Genomic DNA, 24,218 nt, shown 5'->3' with positions numbered 1-24,218 from the left:
GGATAGCAAATGATTCCACTTAATTAGTAGATTACAAATCAGGAATCGAATTATTGTCAAGACGAAGTTTCTAGGGGCTCATCGAAGACCATTGTTGAAAATTTAATTACTACTAGATAAAACATCTTCTTTTACATGAAAAAATTACCTGTATCGAGGTATTGTGACCCAATACATCGTCTGACATACCTAAATAAATGGTACCTTCCAAATACACTCCTGGAAATTGAAATAAGAACACCGTGAATTCATTGTCCCAGGAAGGGGAAACTTTATTGACACATTCCTGGGGTCAGATACATCACATGATCACACTGACAGAACCACAGGCACATAGACACAGGCAACAGAGCATGCACAATGTCGGCACTAGTACAGTGTATATCCACCTTCCGCAGCAATGCAGGCTGCTATTCTCCCATGGAGACGATCGTAGAGATGCTGGATGGAGTCCTGTGGAACGGCTTGCCATGCCATTTCCACCTGGCGCCTCAGTTGGACCAGCGTTCGTGCTGGACGTGCAGACCGCGTGAGACGACGCTTCATCCAGTCCCAAACATGCTCAATGGGGGACAGATCCGGAGATCTTGCTGGCCAGGGTAGTTGACTTACACCTTCTAGAGCACGTTGGGTGGCACGGGATACATGCGGACGTGCATTGTCCTGTTGGAACAGCAAGTTCCCTTGCCGGTCTAGGAATGGTAGAACGATGGGTTCGATGACGGTTTGGATGTACCGTGCACTATTCAGTGTCCCCTCGACGATCACCAGTGGTGTACGGCCAGTGTAGGAGATCGCTCCCCACACCATGATACCGGGTGTTGGCCCTGTGTGCCTCGGTCGTATGCAGTTCTGATTGTGGCGCTCACCTGCACGGCGCCAAACACGCATACGACCATCATTGGCACCAAGGCAGAAGCGACTCTCATCGCTGAAGACGACACGTCTCCATTCGTCCCTCCATTCACGCCTGTCGCGACACCACTGGAGGTGGGCTGCACGATGTTGGGGCGTGAGCGGAAGACGGCCTAACGGTGTGCCGGACCGAAGCCCAGCTTCATGGAGACGGTTGCGAAAGGTCCTCGCCGATACCCCAGGGGCAACAGTGTCCCTAATTTGCTGGGAAGTGGCGGTGCGGTCCCCTAAGGCACTGCGTAGGATCCTACGGTCTTGGCGTGCATCCGTGCGTCGCTGCGGTCCGGTCCCAGATCGACGGGCACGTGCACCTTCCGCCGACCACTGGCGACAACATCGATGTACTGTGGAGACCTCACGCCCCACGTGTTCAGCAACTCGGCGGTACGTCCACCCGGCCTCCCGCATGCCCACTATACGCCCTCGCTCAAAGTCCGTAAACTGCACATACGGTTCACGTCCACGCTGTCGCGGCATGCTACCAGTGTTAAAGACTGCGATGGAGCTCCGTATGCCACGGCAAACTGGCTGACACTGACGGCGGCGGTGCACAAATGCTGCGCAGCTAGCGCCATTCGACGGCCAACACCGCGGTTCCTGGTGTGTCCGCTGTGCCGTGCGTGTGATCATTGCTTGTGCAGCCCTCTCGCAGTGTCCGGAGCAAGTATGGTGGGTCTGACACACCGGTGTCAATGTGTTCTTTTTTCCATTTCCAGGAGTGTAGATACGTAATGTGAATGTAAATTGACTTGTTCCCCATCATTATAATTAACCATGCAAATGATTTGTGGAATATGCAACTAACTGACTGACTTCTAGATGCTTTTTAAAGAAAAAATATATCGAGCACTGTACCAGTATCAAGCTTAGTAGGATTAATACATGGAAGGTATACTTCAATTAATCTTAGTAATGTTTGACATAATTTCGAAAATGGGAAATTCAAGCCTGAAACATTTGGCTACTCTCTTAAAAAATGACGCTTGGATTTTATGAAAAGTTATTCAATCCCGAATGCGGAAATAGGTCTTAAATTGTTATAGTTTGTCACGTGTGAACCATCGCATATAAAGGTCTAAAATCAAAGTAATTCCTCGAAAATTTATGTTACGTTACGCTAATCATAACTGGAGCCCTAGATTTAGCAACTGACAACAATTTAAAAAGAAGTTCCGCCGCTAATAGGACAAAGGAACACTAAATATTAATACGAAGAGTAAATAGATGTCTCAGCTTCACACAGCGATTTAAATATAAAACTGTACACTACACGAAAAAATCAGAATGCTGACCTATCACTTCAATGTGTACGAGTAAAACGAATTAGTTAATACTGTACTACAGTCACGATACAATTTTGAAATTATATTACAATCCATGTGCCGCATACAAATATGTTCCTAGATGTCTTTAGAAATTATCTGTGGAAACTGCAATAGCTGCGTCACAAATATATACTGGTCAGTGCAGAACGAATACAGTGCAATGACTGTAACAGTGGCCAAATTGTCTTCCTTTTTTGTGACAAAGGCGGGCTGCGGCGATACTACATGGACTACAGGAATGCACGCACCTTGGCGGCGTCACACTCTGAATTGAATCAGAACTCCACTGTGAGTCACGTTCAAAACAAACACTGCCGGAACAGGCCCTGAAGGCCCAATGCTACCGACGGCCGCCATGTCGTCCTCAGACCTTTGGCGTCACCAGGTGCGGATACAGAGGGGCATGTGGTAAGCACGCCGCTCTCCTGGCCGTTATCAGTTTTCGTGACCGCTGCCGCTGCTTCTCAACAAGCAGCTACTCAATTGGTCTCACGAGGGCTAAGTGCACCCTGCTTGTCAACAGTACTCAGCAGACCCAGACGGTGACCCATCCAAGTGCTAGCCAAGCCCGACAGTACTTAATTTCGGTTATCTGATGGGAACCGGTGTTACAACTGTGGCAAGGCCGTTAACTATGAGTCACGTTCCAGCTAAATGAAATTTAAGCTTTTCAGTTCTGGAACTGCATCGGTTTTTCCTTGTAATTAAACAAAGGAAATTTATACCATGGTGTAAAAATTTTTACACTTGTCGCCCTTCTCCCATTACTCAGCAACAATTTAAAAATTATCCTCTTCCTACATTTGAAATTAATGTTTTACCGTGGAGTAAAAGAACGTATGTAATTGGACGGTTACAAACTTGAATCTTAAGCCGAAATCTGATAAAATCAAGTAAAGAAATTAATATGAAAAGAAGCTAATAATTTCAAGCAATCTTACGTTATAACCAAAAGTATGTGTTGTGATATATCAGTGCCATCTTCTGATGTGTGAAAATTTAAGTTATAATGAACAGGGAGCCTTCCAGCTGAAGAAATCGATTAGGCGGAAATTCAGTGCTTCTACATCTACATCTAAATCCATACTCCACAAGCCACCTGACGGTCTGTGGCGGAGTGTACCTTCAGTACCTCTATCGGCTCTCCCTTCTGTTCCAGTCTCGTAGTTTTCGTGGAAAGAAAGATTGTCGGTATGCCTCTGTGTGGGCTCTAATCTCTCTGATTTTATCCTAATGGTCTCTTCGCGAGATATACGTAGGAGGGAGAAATATACTGCTTGACTCCTCGGTGAAGGTATGTTCTCGAAACTTCAACAAAAGCCCGTACCGAGTTACTGAGCGTCTCTCCTGCAGAGTCTTCCACTGGAGTTTATCTATCATCTCCGTAACGCTTTCGCGATTACTAAATGATCCTGTAACGGAGCGTGCTGCTCTCCGTTGGATCTTCTCTATCTCTTCCATCAACCCCATCTGGTACGGATCCCACACCGATGAGCAATATTCAAGCAGTGGGCGAACAAGTGTACTGTAACCTACTTCCTTTGTTTTCGGATTGTATTTCCTTAGGATTCTTCCAATGAATCTCAGTCTGATATCCGCTTTACCGACGATCCACTTTGTATGATCATTCCATTTTAAATCACTCCTAATGCCTACTTCCAGATAATTCACGGAATTAACTGCTTCCAGTTGATGACCTGCTATATTGTAGCTAAATGATGAAGGATCTTTCTTTCTGTGTACTCGCAGCACATTTCACCTGTCTACATTGAGATTCCCTGCACCATGCGTCAATTCGTTGCAGATCCCCCTGCATTTTACTACAATTTTTCACTGTTACAGCCTCTCGATATACCACAGCATCATCCACAAAAAGCCTCAGTGAACTTCCGATGTTATCCACAAGGTCATTTATGTATATTGTGAATAGCAACGGTCCTACGACACTCCCATGCGGCACACCTGAAATCAGTCTTACTTCGGAAGACTTCTCTCCATTGAGAATGACATGCTGCGTTCTGTTATCTAGGAACCCTTCAATCCAATCACACAATTGGTCTGATAGTCGATATGCTCTTACTTTGTTCATTAAACGACTGTGGGGAACCGTATCGAACACCTTGCGGAACTCAAGAAACACGGAATCTACCTGAGAACCCGTATGTATGGCCCTCTGACGTCTTGTGGACGAATAGCGCGAGCTGGGTTTCACACGGTCGTTTTTTTCGAAATCCATGCTGATTCCTACAGAGTAGATTTCTAGTCTCCAGAAAAGTCATTATACTCGAACATAATACGTGCTGCAAAATTCTACAACTGATTGATGTTGTAGATATGGGTCTATAGTTCTGCACATCTGTTCGACGTCCCTTCTTGAAAACGGGGATGACCTGTGCCCTTTTCCAATCCTTTGGAGCGTTATGCTCATTTAGAGACCTATGGTACACCGCTGCAAGAAGGGGGGAAAGTTCCTTCGCGTACTCTGTGTAAAATCTAACTGGTATCCCATCAGTAGATCAGAGATTGACGTAAAGAGCGGAGACTTCAACAGAATTATGTTACAAGTTCCAAATTTTGGAGTGGCAACAGAACAATACTAACAACATGCTGATCTACTAGGTCTATTAGGACTTAAAAATTAACGTATTATTCCTTGGCTGCATTCACCACATGTGAGGTACAGACGGACTTTCCTCCTGCACAGAGCGTCTCTACACAGACCTGAGCATGCAGCAGCGAGCTCTTCGCCTTGCTGGCGTGTGGGTGCCTCCAGGAGGGAAGTGGTCACTGGCGTACGGCGCCTACTCTGCTTTCGTGATGCTCTCTGTTGTGACGTTTCTGGCCAGCCAGCTGTCCGCCATGCTGCACTTCTGGGGAGACATCCTTAGCGTCACCACCAACGCCTGCGTCACTTTCACCTTCGGCATGGCCATTTTCAAGTTTATTGTCTTCCTCAAGATGCGCCCATTAACGAACAAACTAATTGAGGAGCTTGACACTTGCTTGGAGGTAAGTGACACTGCCCATAATTTTTACAAGACAACATATCTTCCGCAGATTAGTTCTATTATATTTTATGCATATTTCTGAAGTTGCTGTTCCTTCATTCCTAATATCGTGTTTGCTCATTTTTCTCGTCTTTTGGTTATTTTGTGAATATGAGTGTGTGTTTGCACATATTCTATATTTTCGTAACACATATTTACGTTGGATATTGGTGTTATTTAACGTACGTGGTAGGAAATACAGCATATAAATGTTTTAGGGAGATTTGACCCCTTGGCCTCTGTCAATCAGTATCATCAATCAGATTTATCTAGTGTATAACATTATGCATTGTCTTTATCCCTACTAAAATGATGCACGAGAACAATTTAGGTGAGGAAATATTATTTCATGATGTAATGTGACTTCCACCAAGAGTAGGCCTCAATAATTACATTCCTCTAGTAACTGACACTACATGTTGGTTGTGTGCTTGCCTGCTTAGCATAGTAATTTAGCTAACGTGTATTTTCTTCTGCTATAAGCCTGGTCTAGTTAGTTTTACTACCAATTGATCTTTGAGGCCTAACATATAATGGAAACTGTTTGAAACTATTTAGGCATGGAAATAGTACTGAGGTACTTACCAGAGAGTTCATAATCATGTTTTAGACACTAATCTGAGAGATACGTGTCTACCTATAATATAAAATTGAGATATTTGATGTAAACATTGGACAGTTTTGTTTCGGTGACATTTTAGACTAGGAAAGAACATCGTGACACTTGACAAGCATCGTAAAAGTAGAAAATAATTATTGTGTCTTAAACCAAATATGATATGCATTTAGAAATATTAAAGTCACTGTCTGTTGGATTGACAGGCAACAGGAGCTGAAGCAGGTGTTAAATTTATTTCGCTTTTTTAAAGTTTCACTGGATAGCATTTAAAATAAAATTCGACTTCGTCAACTACATATCACTAGTTCGTAGTTACCTTTCACACTCAGACTTTGGCTTGTTACTATTTATGGAGAGTATGAATTTCATAAGAAGTTTGTCTTCTGCCTCTTTAGCAAGTCATATCTCTTTGGGTATGAAGATAGAATTGGAGTACTGTACTTTGGAGGTTGAATCATATTTCATACACCTAGTTGATGTAAACATTGTACCTTTCGTGTTGCTCACATATTTATGCAAATTTTTGGGTCTCAAAAGAACAATGTGATTTTTGACAACCAGCACAAATATGAAAAACAGTTAATAAGAGTTCACTATAATTTTTAACTGACTTTGATGTCAAAAGAATTTTTTTAGGTTTTACTCTGGTCAGCAAGTGTACTTACGTCATATTATGCAGATTGGATGTGACTTCATGGTAGAAGCAAAAGTACTTATTCAGTGAGTCAATACTTTCACAACCTCTTGTCATTTTACATATTGCTAACCTGACAAATATGCATGCATGCTTTTATCAGACAACCTGAGACTTGCAAAATGTATGCTCAACAAGTTTAGCACTGCTGCTGCCTGTCTGATTATCTTGTGAAACTTGACAACAATTTAGATGTAGGAAATAATTAATATGAAGCTTTGTTTGAGCTATCCACATATGCATTTCCCGTTATATGTAATTGTTTGGTAACTACCTTTGGATACCACGCAAGAAAGAGCATTCACATAGTGTTAGTACTCTGTAAAGTACTTTCAAATACTCCCTTTACGTAATTTTTGGATAAAACCGTGCACGTGTGTGTGTCTGTGTGTGCGTGTGCGTGTGTGTGTGTGTGTGTGTGTGTGTGTGTGTGTGTGTGTGTGTGTGTGTGCGCGCGTGTGTATGTGTACAACGCAATTGGTTAATAAAAACATGTAATTTTTTTACGTTAACATCAATGACCAACTTTAATTTTTGTAAATTTCCCAATAGTCTTCATTACCCTGCCAGTTTTCAGATTTCCCACATCCAGCTTTTGATGTGTCATCGAAAGAAAGGGGCAGACTTGGGATGCCGTCATCGAAAAAGAAGCATGGCTTATTATACCATTGCCGCAGCACATAGTCAACCCACACTAACGCTTACACTTTTCAATTCACTTCTTATTCTTGGTATGTGACATCAGTAGTGTCGCATAGTTCGATCACGCATTTAAGTGCAATGTGGCCCAGAACGCCTATATCCATATTACTGATGACCGACAGGGAGGAAGTCCAACAAGTCTACCAAGCAATGTCAAGCCGAATAACTGTGTAAGGGGCAGAGGTGGCCCATATGCCATGCACATAGTTTATTCGTGGTGCGCTTTTTTTTCATAAAGTGCATATACTCGATTTGAGATGAAAGTAGGAATATTGTATTCACAGATCAGCGTGTGGAATGAGAGTACACGTGATTTGAATTCTTGATGTTATGGCGACCATTGTCTATCTAACATCAACATAAAGGGTAACGTCGAGAAACTATTTCTTTGGTGACGATGCAATCACATCTGAAACTGACATTACTTGTATCCTGCCAAACTAATGAAACATTTTTGTGTATGTCAGTCCCATTCTGCAACAAATTCGCTGGCTTGCATTAAGTTTTTGAACTTCTTTCAATTAGCGTCATAATTTTTTCAGTATCACTGAAAAAAAAATTGCAACCATAGAACATTTTTGAATGAGCGATTTGCTTCATCGTAACTAGTTTCGGACTGGGCACATCGTCAGATGCTAGGTAGTATTCCTCGTGCAAACTTCACGTTTTTCTCCTATAAGAACAGAATATTCGTGATTTTCTCGAAAAGCTCTTACAATACGTAAACAGATTTTACTTATTTTAAGAGAGGTTTTGATTTATGTATCACAGCATCAAAAAGGTAAAGCGAAACATTCTACTGAAAAAAGCTGTTTGTAGCACGTTACCACTGGTTTAGAAAACTGATTGTATAACTTCCGTCAGAATCTAGTCTAAGATCAAAAATCTGTATATCAGAATACATGGTAGGTGTAGAAGTATTCCATTATTGTGCCATATTGTTCTTTTGTACAGCCAATCACTAGCTGACGTGGCATCACATGTAATCACATGTGACCACCGTTTAATCACTAGTCTACATCGTGGTTCTAAATCTAAACCTACATGTACATGGATACTCTGCAAATCACATTCAAGTGCCTGGCAGAGGGTTCATCGAACCACCTTCACAATTGTCAATTATTCCAATCTCGTATTGCGCGCGGAAAGAACGAACGCCTATATCTTTCCGTACGAACTCTGATTTGCCTTATTTTATCGTGGTGATCGTTTCTCCCTATGTAGGTCGCTCTCAATAAAATATTTTCGCATTCGGAGGAGAAAGTTGGTGATTGAAATTTCGTGAGAAGATTCCGTTGCAACGAAAAATGCCTTTCTTTGAAGGCCCAGCACAAATCCTGTGTCATTTCAGTGACACTCTCTCCCATATTTCGCTATCACACAAAACGTGCTGCCCTTCTTTGAACTTTTTCAATGTACTCCGTCAATCCTATCTGATAAGGATCGCGCACCGTGCAGCAGTATTCTAAAAGAGGACGGACAAGCGCAGAGCAGGCAGTCTCCTTACTAGATGTCACATTTTCTAAGTGTCCTGCCAATAAAACATAGTCTTTGGTTAGCCTTCCCCACAACATTTTCTATGTGTTCCTTCCAATTTAAACTGTTCGCAATTGTAATTCCTAGGTATTTTATTGAATTTGTGCCTTGAGATTTGACTGATTTATCGTGTAACTGAAGTTTAAATGGCTCTGAGCACTATGGGACTTAACATCTGAGGTCATCAGTCCCCTAGAACACAGAACTACTTAAACCTAACTAAGCTAAGGACATCACACACCTCCATGTCTGAGGCAGGATTCGAACCTGCGACCGTAGCGGTCTCGAGGCTCCAGACTGAAGCGCCTAGAACCTCTCGGCCACCCCGGCCGGCCTAACCGAAGTTTAACGAGTTCCTTTTAGCACTCATGTGGATGACCTCATACTTTTCGCATTTACTGTCAGCGTGTCACACACCAATGAAGCAGACCTCTGTTCTGTAATGTATAAAGCGAAACATATCATAAAGTGAGTAAAACGTAAAGACATTTTAGATAATGCTACAGGTTTTGTAAACAGGAATATCATGAATGTTCTGATATGTTATAGGACAAAAGTGTAAAATTTGTACGAGAAATTTGCGGTGCCGCCTGATAATGAGTCCATATCCGATGCTAGTTACGGTGCATTAAATCGTTAATTCAAAAAGGGTGGCTTGATGTTTTTTCTTTAGTGATATTCACGGGAACAATCGCGGTGTTCTCAACCCATCATGGATATAATAAAAAGTTCTTCACTTTTGATATCTTAAAGCGATTCGAATCATATCTTTCGTAATTATCTTCTTCAGTCCCTTGCGTATTTACTTTCACTTGTGTTAAGCAACCAGGTTAATAAGCAGACGTGTTTGACCAATGTGTCTTCGCAGCGCTACGGGCGGATTTACGCCCAGGAGAAGGCAACCATATTTGGCGGATGTGCACTCCGAGGGCGCCGCGTTTTCCAGTGGCAGCTGTGCCTGGCGCTGTCCGTCTACGCGGTCTGGGAAGTGCTGCCCCTGCTGCAGATTCGGACCTGCTCCTCCACAGAGTGTCGCGTCCAGAGCGGCTTCCCGGCCCTCGTCTGGTACCCGTTCTCTTTCACAGAGACGCCACTCTATCAGGTAACCACAGATTTTCGTTTACCATGACATTGTCTGTACGTGGGCCGGCCGAGGTGGCCGAGCGATTCCAGGCGCTACATTCTGGAACCGCGCGACCGCTACGGTCGCAGGTTCGAATCCTGCCTCAGGCATGGATGTGTGTGATGTCCTTAGGTTAGTTAGGTTTAAGTAGTTCTAAGTTATAGGGGACTGATGACTTCAGACGTTAAGTCCCATAGTGCTCAGAGCCGTCTGTACGTTTCGTCTTTCCAAGTCACGTGTAGCAGCTACAGAGCATGCCACTAGCAAGTATGTTATACTGTGAGTTGAACATTCAATGAGTTGCTCATTTATTGTCTACCTAAGATTCGCTTTGGTTATAAAATTTTCAGACGGTAAACTTTTAAAATTTAGGTGATTTTATAATGCAAATAAGTTGTGTATTACTATAGTCTGTAGATAAAACATTAGAAATATTCTCAAAATAGCTGTCAGTTCTGTTTGGAGGAGTCCTGTAAATGATTTAGGTAATGTGATGCCCCCACCGCTGACGTAAATCGTGGCATTGAAGCGGTCTGTATATGACAGTCTGTTGCTAATAAACAGTGCAATTGGATTGAATGGGTAGGGATGTGACATAATGTCAGAAAGGAACTATCGTACTGGGACGTGAGACGTGCCCTTGACAACATCGTGAATGAAGTTGGCTTAACTGTCGTTATATCAACGAGGACCGTCCAGTGTGTATACTAGATATGGTGTACATACCATTCACAACGATGCGGTTTTTGTAAAAACAGAATGATGCCTGATCAATGAGAGTCGTTTCAAACCTGAGAAGCATTACTGCTGACAGTAAATGGAGGTCCACCACCGCCAGTTTCCGAGCAAACTTTGCGAAGGGAAATACGTGCAGTGAGCATATGAATTCGGACAAGTCACATATGGCCATTGCTCACAGCGGCACATAAGCTATACGTCTTCATTTGATTAAACAGTATACAAAATGGGCATTATCAGACTGGAGATGTGTAGTGTCACGCGACGGGTTGTCGTTTTGACCCTTTTCGAATAATGCACGGTGTCAAGCACACGTACGGTGAAGCGTGTTTAACTCACAGTGTGTGGATGATTTATCTCAAGCCAGAGGTGATTCTATGATGTTTATGACACCACGCATTAAGGTTAACGTGAACTTGCTCCAACATGTTTATTTAAACATTGGCGGTGACTATTTCTTCCCGCTTTTCTATATCATCGCGATAAGTATGGCAATGAAAGTTCCTTCGACCAAGGTGAAAACAACATTGTTCTCTGGACTGCATGCATACGTCCCAGGTTTCACCAATATTCAGGCACACTATCGCGACTCGATTGGCCCATTACATCAGACACCCAATCTGAATCCAACAGAGAGTTTCTGGGCCTATTTGGAACACTGGGTGAACCATAGGAGTCAACCATTCCTGCAGATCAGTATCTCTACACTATGAAACTTGCGCAGCTGAATGGTCATCGTTGCTGAATTCTACGTGGAGGACCCGAACTGAAAGGGATTTTTCCTTGGTGGGAGGACTGGTACGCGCTGCACACAGCCTCGTGAGACCAACTGAGGAGCTACTCGACCGATCATTTGCGGTTCCGTCAACAGAGCCGCCAACGACCTCGTGAGCAGTGTGCTCACCACATGCTCCTCCATACCGTGACCATCGAAGTCATTGGCGCAGGATGACATGGTGGTCGATCGGGCCGGGCAGAAATCTGCCTTACCTTACCTTCTACTGCAATATCACTTGATGCTTTAGCTAGGTATGCCATCCTAGTGTTCTCCCTTTGTCGTCGAAATGAGGCTGTTATCAAGCTTAGAATGGGTGTTCCACGGTATTGGCGCAGTGTCTCCTGAAAATTACTGATTTTTTTTTTTTGTCCTGCGTGTTAGCGTTCCTACTAAACTGGTAAAACCAGGGACTGTTGAATATTTTCCGTAACCTCTACATCAGTTACAATTGATAATCGATTACAGATAATTCACAAGCAACTGTTTTTCCTGTAATGAACATTAATACGTACCACATACTCAAAAGGTAAGTTACATTATTCGAAAATAGTATGTACTCAAGATGATTCCCGTGTGTAATATACCATATGACCTCATGGTTGTCCTGTACTCGGCTCTGTTCCTCAGTATGACTACAATAAATGTCTACAATAAATGAATAATAAGGGTTTCATCACGTTTAGTCCAAAATCATGCTCAATGATCGTGCAGGCAGATGTGTATTGCAATGGAGGAGTACTCAGTTGTTTTTCTTTGAGTTCTGTGAACAATTTCCCTTTATGTCTTTGCGCACACTGCTAAGAACGTAACGGTAGAACTTTTTTGACTATAGAGGAGGAAAGTGCAGAATTTGGGCAGTGCTGATACCTCATATCATTCAGCACGAGGCCACTGAGCCGTACAGAATTATTATTATTATTATTATTTCTTTCCTTTCTTAGACGTTATGTCTGGTTAAAAATGAAAAGTGATGCGGACCTTGATCAAGCAATCATGAATCTTTCCGTCTCAATTTATATATTGCCTTTTCTTAGCCATGTGTTGGATGCGTGGCTGTGTTAGATGATACGGGTGCTTGCCATGTAGTGTTTTCTTTTTCCAATTTACTTTCTTTGTTTCTGTTGATGTTATGTGATCTAAAGGGTTGTAGAAGTGGTTATGAAATTGCAGTGATGTAGCCGATGTATTCATATGAGTGATTGCTTTGTGTATTTTGTTAGTTTCTGCTTGTTCTATAAAGAATTTTCTTAAATTATCTACCTGTACATAATGTAGCTTTTTTATGTCGCTGGGAACGGACATCTGGGAAACGGTGAAGATGGTCGGCTGTTCTCGTCAAGGAAAGAAGGAAGATTTAGAGTTTCACATTCCGTCTACAGCGCGGTCGTTAGAGACGAAACACAAGCTTGGATTACTAAACTATGGGGCAGGAAATCGGCTGTACCCCATCGAAAGAAACCTGCCCGGCATATGCCTGGAACGATTTAAGAAAATCACGAAGATCCTAAATCTGGATGGCCTGACACGAATATGAAGCGTCGGACTCCCGAATGCGAGTCCAGTGTGCTAAGCAATTCCCTTGTTACTGACATCAGAGTCTTTGGAAAGTGTTTGAAGGATCGTGGAACCGTCAGTAGCCAACAAAGCATTTGACGTTGAAAGGTGACAGCTGTTGATTCTTCCATTTTCTCGCCATCTATTTTGCTTTTCAGAGACTCATACTGATTATTTTTATAGCTATCTCTGAGATACTTAACCAGCCAGCTTCATTGCGTATCGTCTCTGGTACGTATTAAAACTCATTGCATTCCCACTGCGTCTGAAACCGTTGTCTTTGACGGGCCGTGAGCTCTCGGCCACGTACAGGCCTTGACGGCAGAGTTTACCATATCCCCTTCCTCCTTCCTTTCTGCTTAATGTGAATCTTTCTGTTGCTGAATGTATGTGATGTATTATATATTTGTGGCATTGTGATCGTGTAAGTGTATTGAGTGCTTCTAGGTCTGTGTTACTCCATTTCACTACTTCAAATGAGTAGGTCAATATTGGTATAGTATATTTATAGCTTTTGTCTTGTTTGTTGCTGTCAATTCTGTTTTCAGTATTTTTGTTAGTCTTTGTCTATATTTTTCTTTTAGTTCTTCTTTAATATTTGTATTATCTATTCCTATTTTTTGTCTGTATCCTAGATATTTATAGGCATCTGTTTTTTCCATTGCTTCTATGCAGTCGCTGTGGTTATCCAATATGTAATCTTCTTGTTTAGTGTGTTTTCCCTTGACTATGCTATTTTTCTTACATTTGTCTGTTCCAAAAGCCATATTTATATCATTTTTGAACACTTCTGTTATCTTTAGTAATTGGTTGAGTTGTTGATTTGTTGCTGCCAGTAGTCTTAGATCATCCATGTATAGCAAATGTGTGATTTTGTGTTGGTATGTTCCAGTAATATTGTATCCATAATTTGTATTATTTAGCATGTTGTATAGTGGGTTCAGAGCAAGACAGAACCAGAAAGGACTTAATGAATCTCCTTAGTATATTTCACGCTTAATCTGTATTGGCTGTGATGTGACATTATTTGAATTTGTTTGGATATTAAGTGTGGTTTTCCAATTTTTCATTACTATGTTTAGGAACTGTATGCATTTAGGATCTACTCTGTATATTTCAAATATTTGTAGTAACCATGGGTGGGGTACACTATCAAAAGCTTTTTGGTAATCAATGTATGCGTAGTGTAGCGACCTTTGTTTAGTTTTAGCTTGATATGTCACCTCTGCATCTATTATCAGTTGCTCTTTACATCCTCAAGCTGCTTTGGAACAGCCTTTTTGTTCTTCATTTATAATTTTGTTCTGTGTTGTATGTGTCATTAATTTTTGTGTAATGACTGAGATTAATATTTTGTATATTGTTGGTGGGCATGTTATGGGGGGATATTTAGCTGGGTTTGCTGTGTCTGCTTGATCTTTAGGTTTCAGATAAGTTATTCCATGTGTAAGTGTATGAGGGAATGTGTCTGGGATTGCAATGTAACTGTTAAATAATTTAGTTAGTTGTGAATGTGTTGAGGTGAACTTCTTTAGCCAGAAATGTGCTATTTTATCTTTTCCAGGGGCTTTCCAACTGCGAGTAGAATTAATTTCACGGGTGACTTCATGTTGCAAAATTATCACTTCAGGCATTTGTGGTATCATCTTGTATGTGTCTGTTTCTGCTTGTATCCACCGTGCATGCCTGTTGTGTTGTACCAGGTTTGACCATATATTGCTCCAGAAGTGTTCCATGTCTGTTATGTTTGGTGGATTGTCTATTTTAATGTGTGTGTTATCTACTGTCTGATAACATTTCTTTTGGTTTGTGTTGAATGTTTGGTTTTGTGTCCTTCTACTTTCACTTTTTTTGTATCTTCTAAGTCGTTTGGCAAATGCTTGTAATTTCTGCTTCTTTTCATCTGATTGCTCTATGGCTTCTTGTTGTGAGATTTTACCTAACCTTTTTCGTTTTTTGTCTGATATTTCATTTCTTACAAATTGTGTTAGCTGTCCGATGTCTTTTCTCAGTTTTTCTATTCTGATCTGTAGCCTGTGTTGCCACGCTGGTTTTGTGGGTTTCTTCTGTGTGTTGGCTGGTTCTGTGTGTATATTTAGTGTAGTGAGTGCTCCTATATAAACCAGTAGTTGTAACTCTTCCGTAGTTGTATTTTCATTTATTTTGTTGTGTATGATTGTGTTGATAGTTGTTATTGTTGTTTCGACTTGTGGATTATTTGGTGGTCTATGCAAGAATGGTCTAATGTTTGTATTTGTGTCTTTGTATTCTATATTTGTCAGCTGAAATTTTTCTTCTATATCTAACATGTGTGTCACTTCATGTTCTATTTGTGCTTGTTCTGGTGGCTGTCTTAAGATTTCGTTTTCCTCTGATTGTTTAACTGATGCGTGTTGTTCTTTGTTTGTTTGCTCTGGGATGTTTGAGTCCATTACTATATTTTCTTCTTCTCCTGATTGCACATTATTTTGTTCCAGTGTTTGTTGTACTTGTCGTTTGATGTTTTCTAATTCTGACTGGGGTATCCTGTTATTTTTTATTATTACACGGATCTGATCAGCTAGTCGTTGTTGTGTTAAAAATTTTAATTCTGGGTATCTGGTAATAAATGTTGTGTATACTTGTGATCTGTATCCAGTTGTGTTGGTTCCTAAGTTTGTTGCTTGGTAATAACTGAACATGAGGTGTTGGTTAACTTCATCTGACCATCTCATCCTCTGTTTTTGTTTTCCTTCTAGAGTGGTTGGAGGAAGCATATCCTGCAAAACACCTCTATTTGGATTTAAATCATTTTCTGTGTGGCTAGCAGTGTCGTTACCACTGTGGACGGCCACAGGGTTCAAGTGTCGTCCCCGACCATGACAGCGCTTGTCCGAGGCTTCATTAGTTCTGTCCTGAACCAACTAATCACACTAAAAGGGGGGTTAGCCCTATTACTGGTTTGTTCTTTTCGTCGCCTTTTACGACTGGCAGAACATACCGAAGGCCTATTCTTTTCCCGGGCCTCCACGGGATTATTATTATTATTATTATTATTATTATTTTCGATTATTTCCATTTAAAGGGAGCGTTTGAACTTGAATTGCTTTATGATGATTGTTTATGTTTTTTCTGAGCCCAAATTTTTTTCATGTGTTCACTGTGTAGTTTCTTTCGCTCCGCTGTACATTTGCATCCTGGTCTCTTCTGTATTGTGGTGTCAAATTTACGTTTTTCAATGATGTTCCTGAATTCAGTTCTGTTTTCTGCATCGTTTACTGTTATGTCTGCTTGTCTGAGGTCTTCTTCAACTTCTTTTATCCATTTTGTTTTTCCCCTGCCTGAGTTGATGACCTTAAGAATTCGCTTTGAAATTCTGTTTTCATTCATCCTGTGGATATGACCATAGAACTGCATTCTTCTTTTCCTTATTGTATCCGTAATCATGTCTGTATATTTATATAATTCTGATGTTGGTCTCTTCTTCCAGATTCCTTGCTCTTGTATCGGGCCAAAAATTTTCCTGAGAATTTTCCTTTCTTGTTTCTCTATTTCTTTAATTTTAGTTTGCCCACTTATTTGTGTTGTTTCAGATGCATACAGTGCCTCCGGAAGTACGACAGTGTTGTAGTGCCTCAATTTTCCATTAATGGATATGGACTTTTTCTTATAATAGTTCCACAAGAGTTTATATGCTTTCTGTAGTATTTTTATTCTTTCCTCATTGGCCTTTAGGTTGATCCTGGATGGCTGGATGATTTCTCCCAGGTACTTAAAATGTGGTACTTGTACGATTTTCCCATTTGTTGTCACAATAGGCAATTTGTCTTGTGGCACTCTTTCTATGTACTGGGTTTTCTCATATGAAATTTGCAGGCCAGTTCTTTGTGCAATTTCGTGTAACTTCTCTATGGCGTTAGTGGCTTCTTTTCTATTATTTGTGAGGATAGCAAGGTCATCTGCAAAAGCTAAACACTTCACATTGAATCTATTATCTTTTCTAATGCCAATTTGGATTCCTTTGACTTCGTTTTCCCATGTCCTGATAATTTTTTCAAGAATGATATTAAAGAGTAATGGTGAAAGTCCGTCACCCTGTCACACTCCAGTTTATTATTATTATTATTATTATTATTATCACTACCAACAGTTCACACTGGCCAGGACGTCTGTATTTCATCTGAACGTCATCGCCACGTACTCCCAGATCGACGTCAATTTCGCTCCCTGCTTTTTAGATACCGTTGAACATTACTACTTCTACCTTACCCGGTGCAACATATCCAATGCTGATACACGCAGTTCTCACATTACTTACGTCATAGACCTTTATAATGCCCCAACCGTTGCAATGTTCACCTGATAGTTTGCTTTGCCAGTTTGAACCTCGTCTCAACTACTCACTCACTTCCATTTTACGTTCCAGAGAACTGGTCATCTGTCTCTAGGCATACTGTCTCTAGTACATCCACAGCAACGCCAACTTCAACAATTCTGGTATCATCAGGGTCATTCATCACCACTTGAAGAACCCCAGCTTCCACTTAATGTTATCTGAATTATTTTCCGTTTCATGCTTGTCATATTTAAAATCTGTGTGGGTGAAGAAGAGAGGGTTCGCTCGCACCAGCCATCCTAAAAAGGAAGAAGAAAAACCAGTAAAGACACTCAGAGTAACATATTGTTTTCAGGTGGTGTACATCGTCGTGTCGACAGGCCTCTTCTACGGCTGCTTCGTCTCCAACACGCTGGTCGGCGTGTTCTGCTCACTCATGATAAACGTGTCTGGACATGTGCGGTTCCTCAACGTCATGGCCAGGAACATGGGCTATGTCGAGAAGTGTGGAAAAGGAGACAACTGTCACAGTTGCCGCTATGCGTCTACTTCCACAGACACTGAGAAGGAAATGAGGAGACGCCTCAAGGAGTGTGTGCGCTACCACAACGACATTGCCAGGTGGGATGGAAACGGTGATACGTTTTCTCATGTTTGCAAGCTTCAGCGAAATTCAGCAAAAGTTGATAAAATTATGTATAGTTTATTTTCCAGTCTCAGTTGCGCATTGTTTTTTAGATTATGATTAATTTTGATCTCCCTGGAACATCTTAGATCTAAAAGAACTAAAATGTACGTAACTGTGGAACTTAGCCTTGTAGTTGCGTCAGAACTAAATTGTGTCTGTATTGTAACTACGCATCAGAATACTGTGGTGTACAACTATGATCTGTGTTTTAAATAGGCAACTGGCAGATGGAGGGGAGAGGAGAGGAGGAAAAGGGTGTGAACAGGGGGGACGAAATAGAGTGGCGTGGATTGGGAAAAAAGGCAGGGAAGAGGAGGGCAGAGATATCATGAGCAACACGGATTTACATTCGGTGAATCATAGCAGCAAGAGCGAAAAAGAGAGAGATTTACGCCAAAACATTGAAATTAAAATTACATAAAAGTTATCAGTTATTCAGAAAGTAAAACCGAGGAAATGTAAACTGTAAAAGGTGCAAAACAGTAAAATTATAAAAATGGAGTTATTGAAGTAACTAAAATTAAATTAAGTGTCTTAAAATATTAACTGTGTAAAATATTGCGAGTATAAAAGGTATAACAAGATTTGGCAGTAATGGTTAATTGCATATGCTTCCACTTGGCAGCGTTATAGGGCCCGCAGGTTTTACTGTGTATAAGAAAGCCAGTCTCTATGCCGGCTTGTTGCTAAGACGATGTGTGAGCCAATGCGCCGTCCTTTCCCACGCTCGATGTGTGAGATTGTTGCTCATACGGGCACTGTGTGGAGGTAGACGTTTGGAAGAGCCTTCGAAGTTTCTAGAAAATGCACTGTTAGTAAAATCCTTCTGCAAATTGAATATGTTGCTAGGCTCTTGTAAACGGATTGTAAAAATCCCAATCCCAGCCAACATCGACAGGTGGTGTCCCTCAGGTTCACTGTGTAGCTCTCCCAGATGGGTATCAATCGTTCCAGCAGAATTCTTCGATGTTAGAAGTTCTTCGAGCACTATTTTATTACTGTGTACTGTAGAGTGCTCTTTGAAATGTGTTTCAAACTATGTGCCCGTTTGACCTAGGGCTACCTGAGCTTTTAGACAGTGTCCACACTTCAGTTTACACACGCACATGCTACCGTTATTTTCGAGGCCTTTTTTATTCACACGGTGCATCAAGCTGAAGCAAAGAATGTCATTAGTATTGCACCCTATACGCAAATTGGTACTATGAAATTGTCTGGAAATTACTTACGACGCTCGTCCTTTAAATATGAATGAGTACAAAGAGGTGACAAGGAATGGGTGTGATGTGTTATAATGCTATAGTCTGTAAGAAGAAGCGAGGTTAGAATGTTCCCCATAGAAATTCAGAATAGTCACTATAGAGCTGGCTACATTTCCATCAGTCAGGACACTCCATATCTGCCTTTTCCACACCTTAGACTTTGAACACATGTCAGTTTCGAACGTGTTTGCCACTACATTTGAGACGTCAGTGAGGTATTCGACCACGTATAAACCACAGAATTTTAGGTCTCAAAAAAAGGAGCATGACCTTACGTCTGTTTAACCCAACCAGTGTTTTTGAAACGAAATTCTGCTACGTGGACTGAGCTTTAGACTCCCCATTGATAGACGTGTCCCCAGTACCATTTCGATATGTGAGTAGATATGTAGTCCTTTTTGTTTTTTGAGTAAGACACTGTGGCATAGGCATAGCGTTAAGTGGACAATGTGTGGACCGAAGTAACGTACAGAGATGAATCGTTTCATTACGAATATTATGTCTACGAGAGTGTTTGTCCCTGTTACTCAACTTAAAACTAGAATAATTTGTCTTTTCAATACATCTGCCTCTTGTTTTGTATATCTACTGATGGTGAAATATTGTAGAAACTTAGCTGTTGTATTTGATTTATTTTATAGACTAGTTGCTTCTATGCACTTTCTCCAGCACAATATTCACCTTAAATGTATACGAGTTATTTCTCTTATGTGATGGTGAAGAAAAACTAATGAGATGATGGTCAAATTGTCGGCACTGAAGTGTGTAAACCTGTAGCTACAGCCGATACTGTACTGTCACTCAAATTTTGTGACTACAGTTCGCAATATGTTTTCCAAATTATCCAACTTGGAGCCATACTCGGCTATACAGTGCTATAATCCTCCACTGGATGTTGTGGTATAGTATTTCATTGTTTCCCAAATTCAGTATATGTGGATGTCGGAATGGCTGCTTCTTCAGGGCACTGCCGAACGTCCATATACAGGGTAGTGAGAAACGGTCACAAACGCTTGTAAGGGCATTGCAGGGTAGATTGTGCAGGGAAATAATAATTGATAAGAAAACGATTCAATACTTTGTGCCGTTTCCGAGTTAATTAACATTGAAATTAGCCACTCAGGCCATGGCGCGCACAAATTCAAGCACCGAGTCAGAGACAATGTCGCCAAATGTGTTCTTCGTGTGGTTTCCTGAAACTAAATAAGACCCTGAAACCAAATAAGACAGGGGACGATAGTAAGAATCGACAGCAAACCAAAGGCTGAGCACACTCGTGAGCCATCATTTACACTACGAGAATAAGTGACACTAACTGTAGTTGGAGAGCCGCTTGAATTTGCGTACGCAGCTACCTGACTAGCTAACTTCAGTGCTAGTTAACATAGAAACGGCGCAACGTATCGAATTTTTTCCTTAACAATTATTTCTCAGCACAAACTACCCTGAAACACCCTTAAAAGTTTTTCAGAGTATTTCTGACCACTCTATGTATCAAAGTAACTATAGCACTCCAACTGTGCTTCGATGCTGCAGAGTATTAAAATGTCGTTCTGGTGGGCAAGTATGGGCCACACAACACCATCAGGACTTAACGCTCCCATCACTACACAGGACATCAGCCTCACACTGTGCACTGAAAGCAACACCGCCCCCGGCCATGATGGAATTACCTACCACCATCTCAAACACTGCCCTCCCTCCTTCCTTGCAGTCCTTGCCGCCCTCTACAACGCAATCCTTGCCATTGGCTTCTACGCCGACCTGTGGAAAACCTCCTGTATCCTGATGACCTCCAAACCCAACAAGCCTTCATCTGATGCCTCTTCTTTCACCCTACATGTCTCACTTCGGTACTCAGCAAGCTCTTTGAATCCATCCTTGCCTGGCGCATCCATCACCACCTCCACTGACACCGCCTCCTCCCCAACACCCAATGTGGCTTTCGAGCTTTCTTCTCTGCCAATGACCAACTCCTCCGTCTCACTCATCTCCTCTCCCTCCAGGTTATCTCCAGTCGCTCCGCCATTTTTGTCTCCCTAGACCTCGAAAAGGCCTACGACCATGTATGGCATCCCGGTCTCCTGTTTAAACTCCAGACCTACGCCCTTCCTGTCAACTATGTCCGTCTGATTGCCTCCTTCCTCTCCCGCTGCCCCTCCTACATTACCATCCGTAACGACGCCAAATCCCACACCTTCTACCCCTCCGTGGGTGTGCCCCAGAGCTCTGTCCTCTCCCCTGTCCTCTACCTCTTTTCTCCTGTACACGGCAGATAGGCACCCATCCCCCCCTCCTCTGGTCCACCTCCTGCAGTATGCCGATGACACCACCTTCCTTGCCCTCACTCCAACTCTTCAACAGTCCCAACGCCTTCTCCAGCATCACGTTGACCTTGTTGCTGCTTGGTGTAACCAGTGGCTCCTTAAAATCAATCCTTCAAAGACCCAGGCAATCATCATAGGTGGTATCATTCACTCTGGCTCCTTGATTTTCCCCTTACTATCTGCGCCTGTCCTGTCCGCCTCTCCCCTACCCTCACTTACCTTGGCCTCACCATTGACTGTCACCTCACCTGGATCCCTCATCTCCGCTCTATCCAATCCAAAGCCCACTACCACCTCTGAGTCCTCAAACACCTCTCTGGCTGGACATGGGGGTTGAACCCCTCTACCATTCTCCACACCTACAAATCCTTAATCCATAGCATCCTCTGTTCTGCCAGTCCCACCTGGATATCTGCCTCCCCCCTCCCCCCAAATTCTATATGTCCCTCCAGATCCTCAAGTACCATGCACTTCGCCTCGTCTTCTGTATATGCCTCCATCCCACATGTGGATCATCTGTGACCTGATTCCTTTCCCCCATCTGCTCATTTTTTTCAAACATATCTGTGTCCTCTACACCTCCTACCAACTTGATCCCCCTGATTCTCTGGTTGCTCCTCTCCTCTCCAACCCCCATCCTCTCCCACAGCTTCACCATTGTGTCCCCCTACCCCTCTACACCCTTCATCTCCTTTCCCAAGGTGGCTTCCATCATCTCCCCCTCCCAGATGGTGACCTCTCTCCCTCCATTTATCCCTCCTATCATTCTTACCTCCACCTCCCTCCCTCTATCCTATTCTCAGGCTCCCTCTACCCCCCTCCATCCTGTTTTTCTCTGCCTACCCATCTCTGACTCCCTTCTGACCCCGTGTCCTTTTGTTTTCCCCTCCATTGCCTTCCCCACACCTTCCCATGTCTACACTGCCCCCTTTTTTCTATGTCCTCTCTCCATCAGCTCCTTCCCTTTTTTGTTTCCTCACCTCCCAATCTTTTTCACCCTCATCAGTCTGGGATCTCCTCCACCCCTACTACTGCTGTGACGCCTCTATAGTGTTGCTTAAAGTGAGTGTTCAGTGTTGTGCGTACCCCATCAGTGTTGCGAACTGACACCATACTTTCGCTAGTTGTTTTTTTTATCTTGTGCGAACAGAAACCAGACTGTCACCGAGTTTTTTAATTGCGCCTGTCTACTTACTGTGTGTCTTCATCCGCACCGTTAACACCCTGTTTTTATATTTTAAATTCCACAAATTTCCGCCATTTCACAGTTTTTGTAGAAATTCACCGTTTTATCACCTGTTTTTATTGTTTGTTTATATTCTCATTATGTTTTTTAACGTTTCTGTAGGCTGTAGAGCGGCCTATTACGCTGTTACCAGCCCCCCTCCCCTTGGGAGAAGGAAGGGGGGGGGGGAATAGAAATGCAATAAAGGGAAAAAAAGACAAGTATGTGGATACCTCTAACGAACTTTTACCTCTCAGTATTTGTAAGACACAGAACCACCCCTTCAGTGACACTATGGTGAAAAATATACACAACGGATTTTAAACACAAATGACAAGAAACGTGACTTTATTATTTTAACTCCAAAACAAATCCTATTATTTCCCACAGGTTGTTGTTGTTGTGGTCTTCAGTCCTGAGACTGGTTTGATGCAGCTCTCCATGCTGCTCTATCCTGTGCAAGCTTCTTCATTTCCCAGTATCTACTGCAACCTGCATCCTTCTGAATCTACTTAGTGTATTCATCTCTTGGTCTCCCTCTATGATTTTTAGCCTCCACGCTGCCCTCCAATACTAAATTGTTGATCCCTTGATGCCTCAGAACATGTCCTACCAACCGATTCCTTCTTCTAGTCAAGTTGTGCCACAAACTCCTCTTCTCCCCAATTCTGTTCAATACCTCCTCATTAGTTATGTGATCTATCTATCTCATCTTCAGCATTCTTCTGTAGCACCACACTTCGAAAGCTTCTGTTCTCTTCTTGTCCAAACTATTTATCGTTCATGTTTCACTTCCATACGAAATACTCCATACAAATACTTTCAGAAACGACTTCCTGACACTTAAATCAATACTCGATGTTATCAAATTTCTCATCTTCAGGAACGCTTTCCTTGCCATTACCTGTCTACATTTTATACCCTCTCTACTTCGACCATCATCAGTTATTTTGCTCCCCAAATAGCAACTCCTTTACTCCTTTAAGTGTCTCATTTCCTAATTTAATTCCCTCAACATCACCCCACTTAATTCGACTACACTGCATTATCCTCGTTTTGCTTTTGTTGATGTTCATCTTACATCCTCCTTTCAAGACACTGTCCATTCTGTTCAACTGCTCTTTCAAGTCCTTTACTGTCTCTGACAGAATTACAATGTTTTTATTTCTTCTCCATGGATTTTAATACCTACTCCCAATTTTCCTTTTGTTTCCTTTACTGCTTGCTCAATATACAGATTGAATAACATCGGGGAGAGGCTACAACCCTGTCTCACTCCCGTCCAAACCACTGCTTCCTTTTCATACCCCTCGACTCTTATAATTCCCATCTGGTTTCTGTCGAAATTGTAAATAGCCTTTCGCTCCCTT

The 24,218-nt window shown here is 42.1% G+C and overlaps 1 protein-coding gene and 1 pseudogene across 1 annotated transcript in view; one reads left to right on the top strand and one right to left on the bottom strand.

The window, feature by feature from the left end:
- Window positions 1-2,754: 2,754 nt before the first annotated feature.
- LOC124614586 lies at window positions 2,755-2,873 on the bottom strand (annotated as a pseudogene).
- A 2,094-nt stretch (window positions 2,874-4,967) lies between these two features.
- The window catches only part of LOC124613758 (odorant receptor 4-like), a 77,678-nt gene continuing 58,427 nt past the window's right edge, over window positions 4,968-24,218 (top strand). The window contains exons 1-3 of the mRNA XM_047142474.1: window positions 4,968-5,249; window positions 9,707-9,940; window positions 17,702-17,967. Coding sequence (XP_046998430.1) covers window positions 4,968-5,249; window positions 9,707-9,940; window positions 17,702-17,967 — 782 coding nt within the window. The remainder of the gene's footprint in view (window positions 5,250-9,706; window positions 9,941-17,701; window positions 17,968-24,218) is intronic.

This window comes from Schistocerca americana, chromosome 4, assembly GCF_021461395.2.
Source record: "Schistocerca americana isolate TAMUIC-IGC-003095 chromosome 4, iqSchAmer2.1, whole genome shotgun sequence".
Lineage (NCBI taxonomy): Eukaryota > Metazoa > Arthropoda > Insecta > Orthoptera > Acrididae > Schistocerca > Schistocerca americana.
Note: the sequence above shows the minus strand (reverse complement) of the source record. Positions and strands in the feature narration are given on the sequence as shown.